The sequence below is a fragment of the Strongylocentrotus purpuratus genome, unplaced genomic scaffold, assembly GCF_000002235.5.
Source record: "Strongylocentrotus purpuratus isolate Spur 01 unplaced genomic scaffold, Spur_5.0 spur5_contig_845, whole genome shotgun sequence".
In the NCBI taxonomy this organism is placed as follows: Eukaryota; Metazoa; Echinodermata; class Echinoidea; order Camarodonta; family Strongylocentrotidae; genus Strongylocentrotus; species Strongylocentrotus purpuratus.
This window is the reverse complement of record NW_022145552.1, coordinates 1,879,014-1,899,553: the sequence shown is the minus strand read 5'-3', so window position 1 is coordinate 1,899,553 and position 20,540 is coordinate 1,879,014. Positions and strand designations below refer to the sequence as shown.

Here is a 20,540-nt window from a genome sequence, read left to right as displayed (position 1 = left end):
GTCTGCTTGGGCAGAATTGGTTCATATTGTGACGGCATAAAACATCGTTATTTCCCGGCGAATCTCTCGCATATCCCAGATGCTATGGAGGTTGTTTTATTTGTATTTTTTAAATAAATCCCCCGATATGTAGTTGACCTAAAACTTGCATGATGGCCATCTGTTAGCATACCAGTGTTTAGTAATACGCTATTTGCCATATTTGTGATTTTCTATGAACCCGCACTTAAAACCGACATCAACAACAAAGAAAAAACAACAAGAACGATTACTCATATATGTGATCCCATATGGTCTAGTGGTTAGGATCCGGCGCTCTCACCGCCGTGGCTCGGGTTCGATTCCGGTGTGGGAAGCAAAATAATCTTTTTTGCTCTTTAAAGGTATATTTTATTGAATCTCTGTCTGCCATCATTCATATCGTTATAACGATCACAAAATTCCTCAGGAGTTAAAAACAAGAAAATTTAGAAAATAAACAAGAAGAAATGAAATTAGCGGAGGGGAGAGGGACTTGGTAACATTGTTCAGATGAAAGCAAAGGGTGCTAAGGTAGTTACTTCAATGCTAGATGTACACTTAAAGATAATCTGAAAGTTTGAGTGAAAACTGACAATTATTAATGATAACAATTGGGAAAAACTGATCTGATCGATTCCATAAATCTTCCAACTATATATTATTACAATTTAATTACATTTAATGTGAATGTTAATTGTCACAATGCAATGAATTGGCTCTATATACCATCCCCGACAGTTAAGTGTTGAAAGATTTTAAAAAGACTGACTTGGGCCTTATTTTCATGAAAAAAACTTTAGGAAAATTTAAAAATGGTTGGGAGAATTTAATGTTAGAGGGTATCGCACAGTGACGCCTTCAAATAAAACCATAAATATCTTTGTGGTTCGGAGAAGTTTTTCAAGATTTTGTGCATGTTAGAGGGTTAGTACAGTATAAAAGGAATATAATAAGTAACATTTCATACACAAATTAGGCATTTTTTCCATCAACCTTCAACAATGAGTCACAATGAGTCACTTTAAAGGTACAAGTATATTTATTTTTTTTAAATAGACAAGAAGAAATGGAATTAGCGAAGGAGATCGAGAAGCACTTTAACACTTCACTTCAGAAAATGGGACAACTTCCGTAGTCCAGGACGGCGAGGCAAACATTTCTATCATAGACTCAAACATTTTATATAAAGTTGTTATAGGGACATGGAAGAGACTGGATTTCCAACGACCGTGTAGATGTGGCTGTATTCGGAAAGGGAGGGGAATTTGGGAGTTTTGGGTATGGAAGGGGGGGGGGGGGGTGATAGGTAAGATTGTATGTGTATGTGTCTGTCTGAGTGTGTGTGCGTGTGTTATTGAAATATTATTCATTCAGTTCACAACATATTATAGTATTATAAGTGAGTAATAACTTCCAACTGTACATAATTATGTTTCTCTAATAATTAGTAAAGGCCTACATGTTTTGTCATGCATTTAGAATAATTTGATAACGAGATGTAAAAATGGTAAGGGGCGATTTGTTATTATCTAATTCATTCATGTCTAACATGAATGAATGTAACTTTTTCTCCTCACTAAACGTGCCCTAATTAAAGCTACGCTCGCCCGCATTTATAAATGATTGTAATCATGTTAATTATCAAAGGTCTTTTCAGTCTTCTGTTATGAGAATGTGCTTATACCCCTATCAGAATTTGGGTTTTCCTCTTTATAAGATGTAATTTTTCGCACTGCCATCTCACAAATCTCGCTCGCAAATTAATATTTAGACCATGACACCCAACTGCAAAGTATGATGTTTAAGCAAACAACGACAGACGAACTGGAATGATGCTTTTGACTAAATCGATTGGAAAATGGCGAAATTGATTCAATCATGCAGTGTAGTACAGGCGCGTACGCAGGATTTTTTCAAGGGGGGGGGGGGTTTAACATTTATAAATCGGGCCGAAAATTTCGCTACGACTCAGCCAGCCGCTGAATAAGCGGGGGGGGGGGGGGGGGGGGGGGGGGGGGGGGGGGGGGGGGATAAGAGGACACATTTTTTTTTTTTTTTTTTTGGGGGGGGGGGGGGGGGTCTCGAAATTTGAAAATTTGACATTTTGCTCCGTTGGGGGGGGGGGGGTTTAAGGTCAGCTTTTTTAGGTCAACCACGGGAATATTTTTTTTTTTTTTTTTTTTAAATAAAAAAAAATAAAAAAAAAAATTCCAAAAGGGGGGGGGGGGGGGTTAGAGAAATTGTGTACGCGCCTGGTGTAGTATGTTGGTAGCCGAGGATGACGAACTCGATTTGATTTTGACGAAATTGGATGTAAATCATTGAAATTGATTGGACAAAGTTCGAAAATGAATGATCAAAGACGAAAACAACTTTTATGAGTTGAGCAAGATTGATTAGGCAGTTGCGGGACGAAATCGAATGGAAACAAAAGTGTTAAGATTGATATAATGGGTATCACAACCAGACGATTCAACTAAATTTAATCAAACCCTCCTGGGCCTCACTGAATCAATATTTGAGCCAGAGAAAAAGAAACAGCGCCATCTAATTATCATTGATGTAAAACTCGAAGAACCGTTTTGCCTACAGAAATATTTACAGTTCTGGTCTAGCCAGGCGGATATAATCTTTTCTGATTGGACATCCCATCGAATGAGAACGGCCTTCGCACAAAAATCAATTGTTTACACCGGTCCAGTATTTTGATATAACATATATCCATCTCTTAAACAAAGTACCAGTCTATACACATTAAAAAAAAAAAGATAAAAATTAAACTTTTAAACACACAAGAATCTCGGTTTGTTTGACTCTCGACTCAATCTCTTTCTCGCTCATTCTACTGATCTAACCTACTTTTTCTAGAGCTTTTGCAATCTTTCATTTTCCTTTTTTGTATCTTTCTTCCTTTTTCCACTTTTTTATTTCCCCTCCCCCCAAACAAAAATCTATAATTTCTTTGCTACATATTTGTCTATTTATTGATTTCTAAGCATACTTTATTCATGTTACATTGTAAAACCAAGGAGGATATTACAAGCTGGTATCTCTTTGGTAAAACAGCATCTGATGAACTAACACTTCTCTTCTAGTTAGTTCCTATTCTCGTGCTTTTTCTATTATATTTGTCGTTTAATTGCCTATACTTTGTACTATAATTATTCATTGTATTATGTTTAGCATGAGAAATAAAATCATTTGAATCATCCTAAATCCCCCCCTCCCCCACCCCAAGAACAAGAACAAGAAGAACAACAACTTATGTATGTGATCCCATATGGTCTAGTGGTTAGGATCCGGCGCTCTCACCGCCGTGGCCCGGGTTCGATTCCGGTGTGGGAAGCAAAATAATCTTTTATATTTTATTGTATCTCTGACTGACATCATTCCTGTCGTTTCATGATCACAAAATTCCTCAAGAATTAGTTTAAAAAAAATAGAAATTAGACAAGAAGAAATGGAACTAGCGGAGAAGAGAGGCACCTTGCCACTTCACTCCAGGAAATGGGACAACTGTCATAATTAATATAGTTTGTATAATTTAGTTAGTGGGACATGGAAGTGGAATTTAGGAGTTTGGGGATATAGAAGGAGAAGGGGAGGAGGGGGGGGGGGCGGTGGATAGGTTAGATTGTATGTGTGTCTGTCTGCGTGTTTGTGCGTGTGTGTGCGTGTGTGTGAGTCTCTTGTTTAGAATTTTATTCATTCAGTTCACAACATATCATATTAATAACTTCCAACTGTATATAATTCTGTTATGTTTCTCTGATAATTAGTAACTAAACGCATATATTATTTGTAATGTAACTTCAATATATTGTCATTATGTTTAATCATATTTATTATCAATCTGTTATTATTTTTTGCGCATTGAATGAACAATTAAATGTATTTATTTTTTAAAAAAATGGTGGGAGGGAGGGATGGAGACATAAAGGGTTAGAGAGAGAGAAAGAGAGAGAAGGGGGGAGGTGAAAGGAAGGAAGGAAGGAATAGAGAGAGAGAGAGAGAGAGAGGCATACATAACAGAGATATAAAGCACACGAATAAGAGATATTATACTGTCAAAGTAATATGTGTGTGCTATTTATTTACGTTTTAAAAGTTTCGTCAGTTACTCCAGGGCATTCAGATGGTATTTGACCTTTCATTTTGACCCGAACGCTGGGATTTGGTCGTTGACAAACAGTGAAACCCGTCTTGCTGTGAGGTTTATTCAAACTCTTAAGTATATTCCTTCAATGCAACTTTCCCCGCAGCCTCGTTTACTTATAATCGTTTTGTTTCCATTTTGTCAAGGCCTAGTCTTAGGATATTAGTATGTAAAAATAAATGAAAATAAACATTTCCGAGGTGGCTCTTTTGTTTAAAGAGATTGAATGCACTATATGACATTTTCGCCTGTATTGAATAGGGTATATAAAGGGGTAACATTACAGAGAAGGAGACGCGAATAATAAATATTACAGATGGAGAGAGAGAGGCGAATCATTAGAGATGGAATGAGAGAGAGAGAGAGAGAGAGAGAGAGAGCGAGAGAGAGAGAGAGAGAGAGAAATATACTCTTCCTCCACTACCGCCACCACTAGTATAGCTCTTCCTCCACCACCGCCGCAAAAAGTAAACCTCTTCCTCCACCGCCGCCACTCGAATTATACACCTCTTCCTCCATCACTGCCACCCTGCGTATATATCTCTTCCTCTACCACCGCCACCCTAAGTATACCTTTTCCTCCACCAACGCCATCCTAAGTATACTTATTCCTCCACCACCGTCACCCTAAGTATATACCTTTTCTTTCACCACCGCCACCCGAAGTATATCTCTTCCTCTACCACCGCCACCAGAAGTATAACTCTTCTTCCACCACCATCACCCGAAGTATATCTCAAAACAGCAGCAGCGATTACAACCAAACAAAAAACTCAGCAAAGGAACTAGACCGACAATTAAAAACAAATCTGATAGACGACCAAATTTATTTACATGTCGTTTCAACAAGCAAAAACGGAATATATTTTAGTTGGCACCAGATCCATAATTTCCGAATCACTACTCGAAACAACCTGAACCCAGGTCGACACCTTATATTTGCTTGTATCCAATTAGTTGTGCCCTTCATTCTACCTAAATATCCAGAACTTATCTTTAGAACTCAGTGCTACATGGTTGCCATCCTTTTGAGCAGCAATGCTGATATATAAACAATTTTCAATGATTTCATTTTTCAGGATAGTTTCCTCTCTTTCCCGTGTTGAGTATACCTGTCAAAAGTCAATCTTGCCTTAATTGCCCCTGAAGCATCAGTGTCCTCTTTGCTCTGCACTATTTGCAAATTGGCAACATAAAGACTACCACGGTTATCTGCGGAACAGTATACATACTGCCAAGAATCGTCTGATAGAGACAATGCTTCACTGCCATCAGGGTTCAGAATTTTGATGATAGGTCCAGAGTCCTCGATGCCTGGCTGCGAGATGACAAAACTTCCAGTAGGTAGAACATGAAGCTGCCTAGGTTTCACACCAGAACATGAAATGGAGTGATCAATCAGGCCTTCTGCGGTCAGAATATCAATGCAGCCATTCAGACAATCACCAGCTAAGAGTGTGCCAGATGGCCCAACATCAATGGAATACCAGTCGTGACCTGCAGCTGGTTTAATGTCATAAAGAAACTCTAAATCTGAGCCATAGATCTGAATGTGCTTTCCAAGAACAGCGATTTTACCGCAAGGAAGAACAGTGATTCCCCTTAATGTCCCATTTCCCAGAAGCATTTCAATGTCCTTTGAGTGAGTGAGCTTTCCATTATCTGCATAACTAGAAAGCCTGGTATCGTAGTGGCTCGTTTCAACCTGCTCCTGAGCAAAAAACAGACCTTATGCAGATGTATGGGATTGAGAGACACTGTGTGATGCTCCCAGAACAAAGCCACCTTTCGGAAGGGGCGCTAGAAAGGAACCTGCCTTACCCACTTCACTCAATGAATTGCTACATACCTGCTCCCATAAGCATATCACCTGACCCAGGCCATAGGCTCTCTCATCTGGAACCAAACTCATTCGTGATATTTTACTCTTGACAGGATAGAGGCACAACGCATCACTTATTCTTACACGGTCCTCTACCTCCTTGGTGCTATGTAGTATCATATCTTGTTTCGATAAGATCTCTGTTGCATCAAGTTCAAAGTTTCAAGTTTCAAGTTTTATTTATCTTTCTTTCATAACACACTACAAATATGACATGAATATAAAAAGTGAACAGAATATGGCGTTACAATAGAAAGATGAGGTGACCTTGGTTGAAAGCAAGGCTTGTGGATTTAAGGTCCCTCATGAGTAGTTCATGAGTATGTCCTAAAAGAACAAACTCGTCAGATAAGAATAATGTATACATTTAAATGATTACAAAACTAAACTAACTAAACAACTGATAAAATATTAAACATAAATAAGTACAATTAAATCTACTGAGTACTAAATAATGGCTATAAACAACTGGAACAGGAATATACTACGAGCAACAGGAATGAAATACAGACAAAAACTAAACAAGACAGACAGATGAATGGATGTTAGAAACGGGAGTAGAATTAGCTGACCTATATAGCAAATAATTTTCTTAAATATTGATCACAACTATAAATCTAGATGATATCGACTCAAATACAGTAACTTCAGTTTGCGCTTAAATACATAAATACTGACCGATTGCGCTATTCTTGGTTCAAGGGAATTCCAAAACCTAGGCCCAGTGGACCCCAAAGTAGTAAGGGCAAATTGCGTTCTAACAAGAGGTAAGTGATATGCTTGCGCCTGTCGTGTGGAATAATTATGAACTTGGTTATTTTTCTTAAATATTCCAGCCAAGGCCACTGGCAGTAGACCTGCATTCAATTCATACATTAGAGCTCCTAGTTGTAAATGATAAATATCTTCAGCTTTCAAAACACCACTATTACAAAAAAGAACATCTGTATGCGCAAGATAGTAAGTATTACAAACAATTCGTATCACTCTTTTCTGTACCAGTAGTAATTTATCCATTTGAGATTTGAATGAGTTGCCCCAAGCTAGCACACCATAGTGCAAATATGGCAAAATTAAAGTTGCGTACAACATACGTAAAATATTCAGCGGGAACACAGATTTCAATTTATAAATTACACCAGTATTTCGTGACAATAATTTACAAAGCTTACTAATATGGTACTTCCAATTTAAATGTTCATCAATATGCAAGCCAAGAAATTTAAATGTAGATACCCTTTCAATCTCAACACCATCAAACGTTACATTGCCAGGCAATATACTCAGGGAATTACTAAAGAGCATATAATTAGTTTTTTTAGATTTAAAGACAACTTGTTTGCATGAATCCACAAAGTCGCATTAGTCAACTCGGAGTTTACAGTCTGCAAAAGAGTTTGTGGATTTCTGTGAGAGAAAAATACACTTGAGTCAGAAAATAATCTGCAAATAATCAATTCTTGTGCGTCAAAGATTACTTCGGATGATGCAGCTGTTTGGTCCTGAATGGGTGTGATAGAAGACCATAGATCCTTGAGCAGCTGATGCCTTTCATCTTCAAGTTCATGTAGTACTTTGCTTTCATGATCCTTAATAAGCCGCCAAACATCATTGATGTTTGTTTTCACTTCCTTACTTAACACATCTAACTTGTCAGTATCTCTTGCCACAAGGTCTAAAGCATTAGCGCACATTTCCTGCTTGTGTTTCACTTGCTCTTTCAGTTGATCCAAGCTTTTACTGATCTTGATCTTTGTCGCGGCAACAGCGCTCTGGATCTCATTAAAATCATGCCCTCGATCATGATGGTCATCACGACAATCATCACAAAGAGGCTTCTGGCAAGGGACACATATGTGATCGGCAAGGCGCTCTGAATGTCCAGGCTCGCAACATTTACTCTTCACCTCACTTACTACGACACACTGCAGAAAGTCACCGTGTTGTGCATTGTACGTGTTATGAGCAGAGATGCAATTGTCGCAGATGTAAATGTGTTCTTTGCAAGCGTCATGACGACAATAGTGTCGAGCAGGTTGTCTCCCGCAGATATCACATCGGACTGAAGAGTGAACGTACAGAACTGGTTTAGCGATGGAATCCATTGTGTCAATAGATTTTCATCAGGCTCATTGATCACAGCATGGACTAAGAATTAGATCCATGTTCACAGTAACCATTGAGTTTGAGTGTCAGAGTTTAAACGAGCTAGAGTTAACCAGTACAGGTTTTATTTAGCCTACACAAGTCCAACAGCTCAGCAACCACAACTCTTGGCGTAATGATAATTATAATAGTTTAGCTCCGACTTTTATAGAGGTCGAGAGCCACTGCATCCACAAACGGCAATCGATACCGACGTACGTCACGCAATCACACAATACCCGGCTTTCGATAGGAGCGATCTTGGGATGACCTCGTGTCGTCCTTTGTCCACTGTAGATCTAAACGCTCGCGGCAAAAAGGACAAAGCACGAACACGAGGTAAACGCGTGGTAAAGATCACGCGATACGGTCTATCACGAAATGGCATGACCTCCGGAAGCATCCGGTGTGATCCATATATAACCCATTATAACTATATGAAGCCTATTAAGAATCCTCTTGGCCCATATGGCCCCGTGTAAAATCCAATCTGGGGCCCATCTGCATGGTTCCATGTGGGGACATCTGGGCCAAGTGGGCCCCAGATGGGCTGCGAGCCTGGGCCCATATAATCCTGGTGAAGATTGCCGGGCCCATCTGGGTCAAATGGGCCCAGTTGTAACCAGATGGGCCCCACAACATTTTGCTATCTGGGAGAAAGAGAGAGAGAGAGAGAGGGCAAGGGAGGGGGGATGGAGAAAGAGAGAGAGATAGATAGAGAGAGAGAGAGAGAGGGGTGTGAGAGAGCCTGGGAGTATCAGCTTTAGAGTTCTTTTTTCTTAGGAGGGGAGGGGGGGGGGGACTACAAATATTAGTTTGGGAGTTTCAGAATGCAACAGCATTGGGTGATAGTTAAAATATATCTAGACAGTAATTCCTTTAAAAATGTAGTGCTGCAAAAAGGAACTATATCTTCAATCGAGTTTTTCACGAAACTGGGTTTCTGAAGCACACTGAGTTGGAGGGAGAGAGGGCACTCGACATGTTGTTTGATAATTCACTATTACTTGTTGTTCTCGAGCTCTCCTGAACTCACTACGGTACTGTCTTACATAATACGGATTATGTGCGACTATGTCCATCGATCCAACCTTTGTCCACTGTAGATCTAAATGCTTGCGGCACAAAGGACAAAGCATGAACACGAGGTAAACGCGTGGTGATAGTACGTCACACTAGACGGTCTAGCACGAAATGGCACGACCTCCAGAGGCATGCATCCGGTGCATGTGATCCGTTGTTTGAGCATAGATCTAAAGCGACACGATAGAATCTTGATAAAGGTATCTAATGCATTTACAAGAAAGGGAGAAGTGTAAGGGAGAAAGAGAGAGAGAGAGAGAGAGAGCGAGGAACGATGGATAGAGAGGGAGAGAGAGACAGTGGGGTGTTCAGAAGTATTATGTAGTTCGGATGTAAGAGTCTGGGGGAGGATCAGCTTTATACTTTTTTTGTTTTTAGGGAGGGGGGGGGGAATAAGAATATTATAGTTAGGGAGTTTCAAAATGCAACAGCATTGTGTGAAAGCTAAAAGCAATCTAGACAGTAATTACTTTAGGAGTGTGCTGCAAAATGTGCTAATTAATCTTCAATCGAGTGGTTGGAGAAACTGGGTTTCTGTGAGCACACTGCGTTGGTGCATTTCTTCAGGCCGGCACTCGACATGTTGTGGCAACTGCCGTCCTTTGTCTTCGGTAGATCTTAACGCTCCATGGCATGAAGGACAAATCACGAACATGAGGTAAACGCGTGGTAAAAGTCAGGTCAGACGGTCTAGCACGAAATGTCACGACCTCCGGAGGCATGCATCCGGTGCATGTGATCCGTTGTTTGAGTATAGATCTAAAGCGACACGATAGAATCTTGATAAGGGTATCTAATGCATTTACAAGAAAGGGAGAAGTGTAAGGGAGAAAGAGAGAGAGAGAGAGAGAGAGCGCGAGGAACGATGGATAGAGAGGGAGAGAGAGACAGTGGGGTGTTCGGAAGTATCATGTAGTCCCCATGTAGTTCGGATGTGAGAGTCTGGGGGAGGATCAGCTTTAGACTTTTTTGTTTTTAGGGGGGGGGGGGACTAAAAATATTACAGTTTGGGAGTTTCAAAATGCAACAGCATTGTGTGAAAGCTAAAAGCAATCTAGACAGTAATTACTTCAGGAGTGTGCTGCAAAATGTGCTAATTAATCTTCAATCGAGTGGTTGGAGAAACTGGGTTTCTGTGAGCACACTGCGTTGGTGCATTTTTTCAGGCCGGCACTCGACATGTTGTGGCAACTGCCGCCCTTTGTCTTCAGTAGATCTAAACGCTCCATGGCATGAAGGACAAAGCACGAACATGAGGTAAACGCGTGGTAAAAGTCAGGTCAGACGGTCTAGCACGAAATGTCACGACCTCCAGAGGCATGCATCCGGTGCATGGGATCCGTTGTTTGAGCATAGATCTAAAGCGACACGATAGAATCTTGATAAAGGTATCTAATGCATTTACAAGAAAGGGAGAAGTGTAAGGGAGAAAGAGAGAGAGAGAGAGAGAGAGAGCGCGAGGAACGATGGATAGAGAGAGAGAGAGACAGTGGGGTGTTCGGAAGTATCATGTAGTCCCCATGTAGTTCGGATGTGAGAGTCTGGGGGGAGGATCAGCTTTAGACTTTTTTTGTTTTTAGGGGGGGGGGGGGACTAAAAATATTACAGTTTGGGAGTTTCAAAATGCAACAGCATTGTGTGAAAGCTAAAAGCAATCTAGACAGTAATTACTTCAGGAGTGTGCTGCAAAATGTGCTAATTAATCTTCAATCGAGTGGTTGGAGAAACTGGGTTTCTGTGAGCACACTGCGTTGGTGCATTTTTTCAGGCCGGCACTCGACATGTTGTGGCAACTGCCGTCCTTTGTCTTCAGTAGATCTAAACGCTCCATGGCATGAAGGACAAAGCACGAACATGAGGTAAACGCGTGGTAAAAGTCAGGTCAGACGGTCTAGCACGAAATGTCACGACCTCCGGAGGCATGCATCCGGTGCATGTAATCCGTTGTTTGAGTATAGATCTAAAGCGACACGATAGAATCTTGATAAAGGTATCTAATGCATTTACAAGAAAGGGAGAAGTGTAAGGGAGAAAGAGAGAGAGAGAGCGCGCGAGGAACGATGGATAGAGAGGGAGAGAGAGAGACAGTGGGGTGTTCGGAAGTATCATGTAGTCCCCATGTAGTTCGGATGTGAGAGTCTTGGGGGAGGATCAGATTTAGACTTTTTTTGTTTTTAGGGGGGGGGGGGGGACTACAAATATTACAGTTTGGGAGTTTCAAAATGCAACAGCATTGTGTGAAAGCTAAAAGCAATCTAGACAGTAATTACTCCGGGAGTGTGCTGCAAAATGTGCTAATTAATCTTCAATCGAGTGGTTGGAGAAACTGGGTTTCTGTGAGCACACTGCGTTGGTGCATTTTTTCAGGCCGGCACTCGACATGTTGTGGCAACTGCCGTCCTTTGTCTTCAGTAGATCTAAACGCTCCATGGCATGAAGGACAAAGCACGAACATGAGGTAAACGCGTGGTAAAAGTCAGGTCAGACGGTCTAGCACGAAATGTCACGACCTCCGGGGGCATGCATCCGGTGCACGTGATCTGTTGTTTGAGCATAGATCTAAAGCGAGACGATAGAATCTTGATAAAGGTATCTAATGCATTTACATGAACGGAGAAGTGTAAGGGAGAAAGAGAGAGAGAGAGAGAGACATTTGGGTGTTCGGAAGTATTATGTAGTTCCGATGTGAGAGAGTCTGGGGGAGGATCAGCTTTAGACTTCTCCTTTTGTAGGGGGGGGGGGGGGGTTGGGGGAACAAATATTACAGTTTGGGAGTTTCAAAATAATACAGCATTGGGTGAAAGTTCAAAAATATCTAGACAGTAATTACTTCAGTGTGGAGAGGTAGTTGAGTTAGAGCCCTCGCTGGGCTAGAACATGTTCAGCAGAATCCCATAGTTTTGTCGTACTTTTGAGGAAATTTCACCAAAAAAGAAGTAACAGGTCTCAAAATGTTCAATACATTTCAATATTATTTGAGCCCGTTTTTATTCGCTGACATCTCTCTTATTTTATGTAACACATAAATTTGTTCTCCAATTGCAGTTATGAAACAAGTAAATTAGTTCTCAATGCAAATAAACACGAATCAAAACCTATTTTGTTCATTTTTATTTTATCATTTTGTAAAAATTAAAAAAAAAAAGAGTGTAAGCTCAAAAAGAGTGAACTGAAGAGAGAAAAAGAGAACAAGAAAAAGAAAAGTAAGACCAGGAAATGTCATAACAAACGACCTGTTGACTCCGTTGTAAAAAGAAAATGAAAGAAAACGTCTTGCATGGTAAAAGTGGACTGAAGAGAGAACAGAAGAACACGAAGAAAGAAAGTTAATTACATCTAGCGTGATAGGAGTGGACGAAAGAGAGAACAAAGGAACACAAAGAAAGAACGTTAATTACGTCTCGGGTAATAACAGAGGACGGAAGAGAGAACAAAAGAACTCGAAGAAAGAAAGTTAATTACATCTAGCGTGATAAGAGAGGACGGAAGAGAGAACAAAAGAACTCGAAGAAAGAAAGTTAATTACATCTAGCGTGATAAGAAAGGACGGAAGAGAGAACAAAAGAACACGAAGAAAGAAAGTGAATTACATCTAGCGTGATAAGAAAGGACGGAAGAGAGAACAAAAGAACACGAAGAAAGAAAGTGAATTACATCTAGCGTGATAGGAGTGGACGAAAGAGAGAACAAAAGAACACAAAGAAAGAACGTTAATTACGTCTCGGGTAATAACAGAGGACGGAAGAGAGAACAAAAGAACTCGAAGAAAGAAAGTTAATTACATGTAGCGTGATAGGAGTGGACGAAAGAGAGAACAAAGGAGCACAAAGAAAGAACGTTAATTACGTCTCGGGTAATAACAGAGGACGGAAGAGAGAACAAAAGAACTCGAAGAAAGAAAGTTAATTACATCTAGCGTGATAAGAGAGGACGGAAGAGAGAACAAAAGAACTCGAAGAAAGAAAGTTAATTACGTGTGGCGTCACTGGCGTGATAGGAGTGGACGAAAGAGAGAACAAAGGAACACAAAGAAAGAACGTTAATTACGTCTCGGGTAATAACAGAGGACGGAAGAGAGAACAAAAGAACTCGAAGAAAGAAAGTGAATTACATCTAGCGTGATAAGAGAGGACGGAAGAGAGAACAAAAGAACTCGAAGAAAGAAAGTGAATTACATCTAGCGTGATAGGAGTGGACGAAAGAGAGAACAAATGAACACAAAGAAAGAACGTTAATTACGTCTCGGGTAATAACAGAGGACGGAAGAGAGAACAAAAGAACTCGAAGAAAGAAAGTTAATTACATCTAGCGTGATAGGAGTGGACGAAAGAGAGAACAAATGAACACAAAGAAAGAACGTTAATTACGTCTCGGGTAATAACAGAGGACGGAAGAGAGAACAAAAGAACTCGAAGAAAGAAAGTTAATTACATCTAGCGTGATAAGAGAGGACGGAAGAGAGAACAAAAGAACTCGAAGAAAGAAAGTTAATTACATCTAGCGTGATAGGAGTGGACGAAAGAGAGAACAAATGAACACAAAGAAAGAACGTTAATTACGTCTCGGGTAATAACAGAGGACGGAAGAGAGAACAAAAGAACTCGAAGAAAGAAAGTTAATTACATCTAGCGTGATAAGAGAGGACGGAAGAGAGAACAAAAGAACACGAAGAAAGAAAGTGAATTACATCTAGCGTGATAAGAGAGGACGGAAGAGAGAACAAAAGAACACGAAGAAAGAAAGTTAATTACATCTAGCGTGATAGGAGTGGACGAAAGAGAGAACAAAGGAACACAAAGAAAGAACGTTAATTACGTCTCGGGTAATAACAGAGGACGGAAGAGAGAACAAAAAAACTCGAAGAAAGAAAGTTAATTACATCTAGCGTGATAGGAGTGGACGAAAGAGAGAACAAAGGAACACAAAGAAAGAACGTTAATTACGTCTCGGGTAATAACAGAGGACGGAAGAGAGAACAAAAGAACTCGAAGAAAGAAAGTTAATTACATCTAGCGTGATAAGAGAGGACGGAAGAGAGAACAAAAGAACTCGAAGAAAGAAAGTTAATTACATCTAGCGTGATAAGAGAGGACGGAAGAGAGAACAAAAGAACTCGAAGAAAGAAAGTGAATTACATCTAGCGTGATAAGAGAGGACGGAAGAGAGAACAAAAGAACACGAAGAAAGAAAGTTAATTACATCTAGCGTGATAGGAGTGGACGAAAGAGAGAACAAAGGAACACAAAGAAAGAACGTTAATTACGTCTCGGGTAATAACAGAGGACGGAAGAGAGAACAAAAGAACTCGAAGAAAGAAAGTTAATTACATCTAGCGTGATAAGAGAGGACGGAAGAGAGAACAAAAGAACTCGAAGAAAGAAAGTTAATTACATCTAGCGTGATAAGAGAGGACGGAAGAGAGAACAAAAGAACACGAAGAAAGAAAGTTAATTACATCTAGCGTGATAGGAGTGGACGAAAGAGAGAACAAAGGAACACAAAGAAAGAACGTTAATTACGTCTCGGGTAATAACAGAGGACGGAAGAGAGAACAAAAGAACTCGAAGAAAGAAAGTTAATTACATCTAGCGTGATAGGAGTGGACGAAAGAGAGAACAAAGGAACACAAAGAAAGAACGTTAATTACGTCTCGGGTAATAACAGAGGACGGAAGAGAGAACAAAAGAACTCGAAGAAAGAAAGTTAATTACATCTAGCGTGATAGGAGTGGACGAAAGAGAGAACAAAGGAACACAAAGAAAGAACGTTAATTACGTCTCGGGTAATAACAGAGGACGGAAGAGAGAACAAAAGAACTCGAAGAAAGAAAGTTAATTACATCTAGCGTGATAGGAGTGGACGAAAGAGAGAACAAAGGAACACAAAGAAAGAACGTTAATTACGTCTCGGGTAATAACAGAGGACGGAAGAGAGAACAAAAGAACTCGAAGAAAGAAAGTTAATTACATCTAGCGTGATAAGAGAGGACGGAAGAGAGAACAAAAGAACACGAAGAAAGAAAGTGAATTACATCTAGCGTGATAAGAGAGGACGGAAGAGAGAACAAAAGAACACGAAGAAAGAACGTTAATTACATCTAGCGTGATAGGAGTGGACGAAAGAGAGAACAAAGGAACACAAAGAAAGAACGTTAATTACGTCTCGGGTAATAACAGAGGACGGAAGAGAGAACAAAAGAACTCGAAGAAAGAAAGTTAATTACATCTAGCGTGATAAGAGAGGACGGAAGGTTCAATTCTTGGTCCCCTTTTATTTTCAATATATGTTAATAGTCTACCTGAATGTACTCCTGAAGGTATCATATGCTGATGATACGACACTTACCGTCAGTGCAAATGATGCAACTGTTGTGGAAGAAAAATTAACTGTTGCGTTAAACAGAGTCATGGCATGGATTAAGGAAAATCGTCTTGTTCTTAACACTGAAAAAACTTGTGTCATGTTAATAGGCTCTCCTGCTAATCTCAAGAAAATTGAATCTTTCACCATTTCATTAAACGGCAATTTGATCAAAAGAGTTCAATTCACCAAATGCTTAGGACTTTTGATAGATGAAGAATTGAAATGGTCTAAACAAATCGAAAACGTAAGTAAACTTACCCAGAAAAACATTAGCATGATAAAGAGAGCAAAGAGTTTTTTGCCTCAAAAATCCTTAAAGTTACTTTATAACAGTCTAGTGTTGCCACGATTAGATTACTGCTCAGTTGTATGGTCGAACCGATTTCATTCTCATACAACTAAGCTGCAAAAAATTCAAAAGAGGGCCGCAAGAATAATATTGAACAAGACATATGACACACCGTCGGCTGATTTGTTCACAAGTCTTAAATGGATGACACTAGACAAGCGGTTTGAGTTAAGTCGTGTTATGATGATATATAAATGCGTTCATAACTTAGCACCTTCTTACCTTCAGGTAGGCTTAATAAATCCTAATGATGTACATGAGCATCATACAAGGCAAATAGACAGTGGATGTTTACGTGTGCCTAGATTTCACACTGATTGTTATAAGTGTAGCCCAATTGTTTCTTCCATATTTGAATGGAATAAGCTAGATAATTCATTGAGAACGGCTTCCTCTGTCAATTCATTTAAGAGATTGTTTAAACAAAGTTGTAATTTGTGAATGGCTCAGCCGTATATACACTACGTGCGTGTTCTGTAATATTTACATGACTTATTCACATAATTGAGACTTAATTAATATTTTCCTATTGACATTACTGTTTACTAGGTTTATGATGTTTATTTTGCAAACGAGTATTATTTTTGTAACTGTTCTGTATAAATGTTATAAACGATGTAAATATGTTCATTCAGGGCCCCATGGAAGACCACTACTTGCTGGTGAATGGGCTACCCTGTCAAAAGATCAGAAACCAATGAAAAAGAACTAAGATTAGCGTGCAAGATTTCTCGTTTTATGAGTAGGCCTATTATTACCGATTCAGCTCGCAGTGCAGTGCCGCCGTCAGCAGTGGTTATAGGCCTACTGCGCCGTTAGTAGCGGTGCGTGTGCACGCTGCCGCGCCATGTCTGCTGGAGCTGGAGGCGATCGGGCAAGGGCAGAAACATGGTCATGGCCTGGAGAAGTTTTTCGTTGTCAGCAAATAATGAACCTCGACCAGTAAATCAATATTAGGGACTTTTAGATTTGCACGATGAGAACGTGGACTGCAACGTGTGACCTCCTTTTAAGGCACTGCCAGTGCTTAAAAGGACGTCACATGTGATTGCCAGTGCCTTAAAAGGACGTAACACGTCCACGTCCACGCAAATCTAAAAGTCTCTTTTGAGGAGAAGAGGAAGACCAAAATGTCGTGGAATCAGGGGTGGCGATTTTTTTTTTTTTTTTACGAGGATGTTATGCGAGGGAGCGTAGCGACCGAGCGAGATTTTTTTTGCAATTTTATTAGTCTAAACGCTGCACTCTTGGGCCTTCCAGAGCCTAAAAGTGTGTTGCAGTCATTATTCAGTATATGCTATACAATTTGTTTTGCACTTTTTCAAATTTCCTGGGGGGGGGACGATCCCCCCTAAAAAAATTGAGGGAGGGGGGACGTGTCCCCCCGTCCCCCCCCCCGAGATCGCCGCCCCTGCGTGGAATGATATGATAACATGGGCAGATCTACGGCGGGGGGGGGGGGGGGGGGGGGTAGGGGGTTTAACCCCCTCCTCCCACCCCCTCAGCCCCCTTGGGCTGCCAAGTGAAAATGTGATATTAAAGCGGGGGGAGGGGGATTCTGGAGAGGAGGACTACTAATCTATTTTATTTTTTTCAGGGGGCAGGGGGAAGTGAAGCGCCGTTTTAGCATGACTTTCTTTTTAACTCTTACTTTCACCTATCTCAGATAACCCTAAGTTTTTGGTTGCTGCTTTATATGTAGTTGATAATGCATGATTAAAATAAAGAGAGAGAGAGAGAGAGAGAACCACCATCAATTTGCAATGGTTCAGGGTTCGTGTAATGTACATTTGAAACCATTTCTTAGCGTCTCAACCCTAAAAAAATAGCAAAACTATTTTTGAGGAAAAGCATTATACTGAATTAAATAAAGAATAGTAGCTTTATATTGGATCATACTAATACTAATACGGGCTAAAGACAATGTGGTATTTGTATAGAGGTATTCCAAAATGACATTCTGATAATCAACATTTGTTCTGGTATCATGTGTATATACGCATAATACAACTGATCTTCTCCCTCTGCAAACAAAACAGAAAACAAGGTTATTTAATAAAAGGACCATGCGACAAATAATCATTGTGATTCAAATTGATGCAAGGATTTTTATGCCTCCGCCACCGAAGGTGGTGCCGGAGGCATCATGTTTTCGGGTTGTCCGTCCGTACGTCCGTCCCGTTTGACCGTTATCACAATATCTCAAGAACCATTTAAGATTTAAACTTAAGACTCGGGAATAGTATTTATCATCATAGGAAGACGATCTGATTAGATTTTGGAGTACGTAGGTCAAAGGTCACAGGTCACAGAGGTCAACTTATGAAATTCCTTGTATTGAGTTTGTTAGCGCGATATCTCAAGAACCATTTGAGATTTAAACTTCAAACTTAAGGATAGTATGTATCACCATAGGAAGACGATCTGATTAGATTTTGGAGCACGTATGTCAAAGGTCAAGGGTCACAGAGGTCAACTTATGAAATTCCATACATTGAGATTGTTATCATGATATCTCAAGAACCACTGGAGATTTAAACTTCAAACTTAGTGATAGTGTGTATCACTATAGGAAAACAATCTGATTACATTTTGGAGCACGTAGGTCAAAGGTCAAGGGTCATAGAGGTCAACTTATGAAATTCCATACATTGAGATTGTTATCATGATATCTCAAGAACCACTGGAGATGTAAAAACTTCAAACTTAAGGATAGTATGTATCACCATAGGAAGACGATCTGAATAGATTTTGGAGCACGTAGGTCAAAGGTCAAGGGTCACAGAGGTCAACTTATGAAATTCCATACATTGAGATTGTTATCATATCTCAAGAACCACTGGAGATTTAAACTTCAAACTTAATGATAGTGTGTATCACCATAGGAAGACAATCTGATTAGATTTTGGAGCACGTAGGTCAAAGGTCAAGGGTCACAGAGGTCAACTTATGAAATTCCATACATTGAGATCGTTATCGCGATATCTCAAGAACCACTGGAGAATTTTCACTTCAAACTTAATGATAGTATGTATCACCATATCATAATATCTCAAGAACCACTGGAGATTTAAACTTCAAACTTAATGATAGTGTGTATCACCATAGGAAGACAATCTGATTAGATTTTGGAGCACGTAGGTCAAAGGTCAAGGGTCACAGAGGTCAACTTATGAAATTCCATACATTGAGATTGTTATCATGATATCTCAAGAACCACTGGAGATTTAAACTCCAAACTTGTTTAAATTGCTCTATGGCGGAGGCATCATTTTCGACTGCGCGCAGTCAAAATTCCATCTAGTTTTGAATATGCAATGCTTTTCACCAGAATCTTCTTTGTAAAAACGACTTTTACAAATCTCAGCCATGCAATTCTGCCACTGTGCTGTAAGATCACTTTGAGATTAGGAGAAGTGTATTATGTAATGGGTATTTTAAATTGAATGGAACGTCTCAACTCAGTAAGCATGGCTGAGATTTGTAAAAGTTGTTTTTACAAAAATGATTCGGGTGAATAATAGTGCTTATTCAAACAAATATTCGCATCAATTTGAATCACAATCATTATTTGTCGCTTAATCCCTTTTAATGACCATGTTTTCTTTTTCGTTTGCAAGGGGAGAAGAAGATATGTCACGTTAAAGACATCATAAAGATCAGTGTTGTATGCGTATATATTATATACACAGGCCAGTAACAGCTATGTAGCTTGTAAATTTGTAAGAGGGAAAATGCTGATTGAAATTATAATGATGAAATAGCAAATAATTGTGGAGTATCATAGGTACCAATTCAATGGATATTTGTATAAAAAAGAGCCCCCGTCAGTAATAAAAGAGCCCCCGTGAGAAGGCTCACGGGGGCTCTTTTTTCGGGAGAAGAGCCCCCGTGGACAAAAAATTAATTTGAGCCCTGCTTCTACTACTACAATACTACTACGTTACTACTCAGCACTACTTGTAATACGCCTACAGAACAGTCGGGCAACATGAAACTTGCGATGATCATCGTGTCACTTGCCCTGTTTTTTGCTGCTGTATTTTCCTCCGTGAAGCAGTGGGAACTGAAAATCGAAGAAGGGGATTGTAATTACGGCTTTCCACTTTCATACAAGTGGTGCATTCATATTAATATTGATCCCAATATTACTTTCAACATGATTAATATCAATAATTTTAGTCTTTATATCAATTTTAACTTTGAAAATGTGTAGTACGTACGATGCACTTTTGCACCCGTGTCTAGTTTCAGTATTTTCAGCACCCAAACTATACAGTAACATCATCGCATCGTTCGAACTAGCTATACGTACACCAGGACAAATCGATTATTGGGATGTTTTGAATTGCAAATAAAATACATGTACATAATATACAACTTGCACATTTTGAGCTGAATGATTAATACATTTTTTCATTGCATGCCATGACGTGTGTATCAGGTAGGCTTATTATAGTCATGATTGAAGTTTGGGAGTATCACAGATTCCGAGCAGGTATCACAGTTATCGAGTACAGGTATATATTTTGTATAAAAGG

The 20,540-nt window shown here is 39.7% G+C and overlaps 1 protein-coding gene and 2 non-coding genes across 3 annotated transcripts; 2 read left to right on the top strand and 1 right to left on the bottom strand.

The window, feature by feature from the left end:
* Window positions 1-284: 284 nt before the first annotated feature.
* TRNAE-CUC lies at window positions 285-355 on the top strand. Its single transcript has one exon. It is a non-coding gene; the product is annotated as a tRNA-Glu (tRNA).
* Window positions 356-3,295: 2,940 nt separating this feature from the next.
* Window positions 3,296-3,366, top strand: TRNAE-CUC. The gene has a single exon. It is a non-coding gene; the product is annotated as a tRNA-Glu (tRNA).
* A 1,886-nt stretch (window positions 3,367-5,252) lies between these two features.
* Window positions 5,253-8,164, bottom strand: LOC115926517. Its single transcript, XM_030991304.1, has 2 exons — window positions 7,538-8,164; window positions 5,253-5,888 (listed from the first exon to the last, which is right to left on the bottom strand). The coding sequence occupies exons 1-2, from the start codon at window positions 8,162-8,164 to the stop codon at window positions 5,253-5,255; spliced, it is 1,263 nt and encodes a 420-aa protein (XP_030847164.1).
* Between the last annotated feature and the right edge of the window lie 12,376 nt (window positions 8,165-20,540).

What these genes read in the sequence shown, in the direction of transcription:
- LOC115926517 (XM_030991304.1), bottom strand. Translation starts at nt 8,164, where the DNA reads ATGGATTCCATCGCTAAACCAGTTCTGTACGTTCACTCTTCAGTCCGA. An exon ending in AAACAGCTGCATCATCCGAA is followed by an intron (nt 5,889 to 7,537) that starts GTAATCTTTGAC and finishes TTTTTTGCTCAG; the next exon opens with GAGCAGGTTGAAACGAGCCA.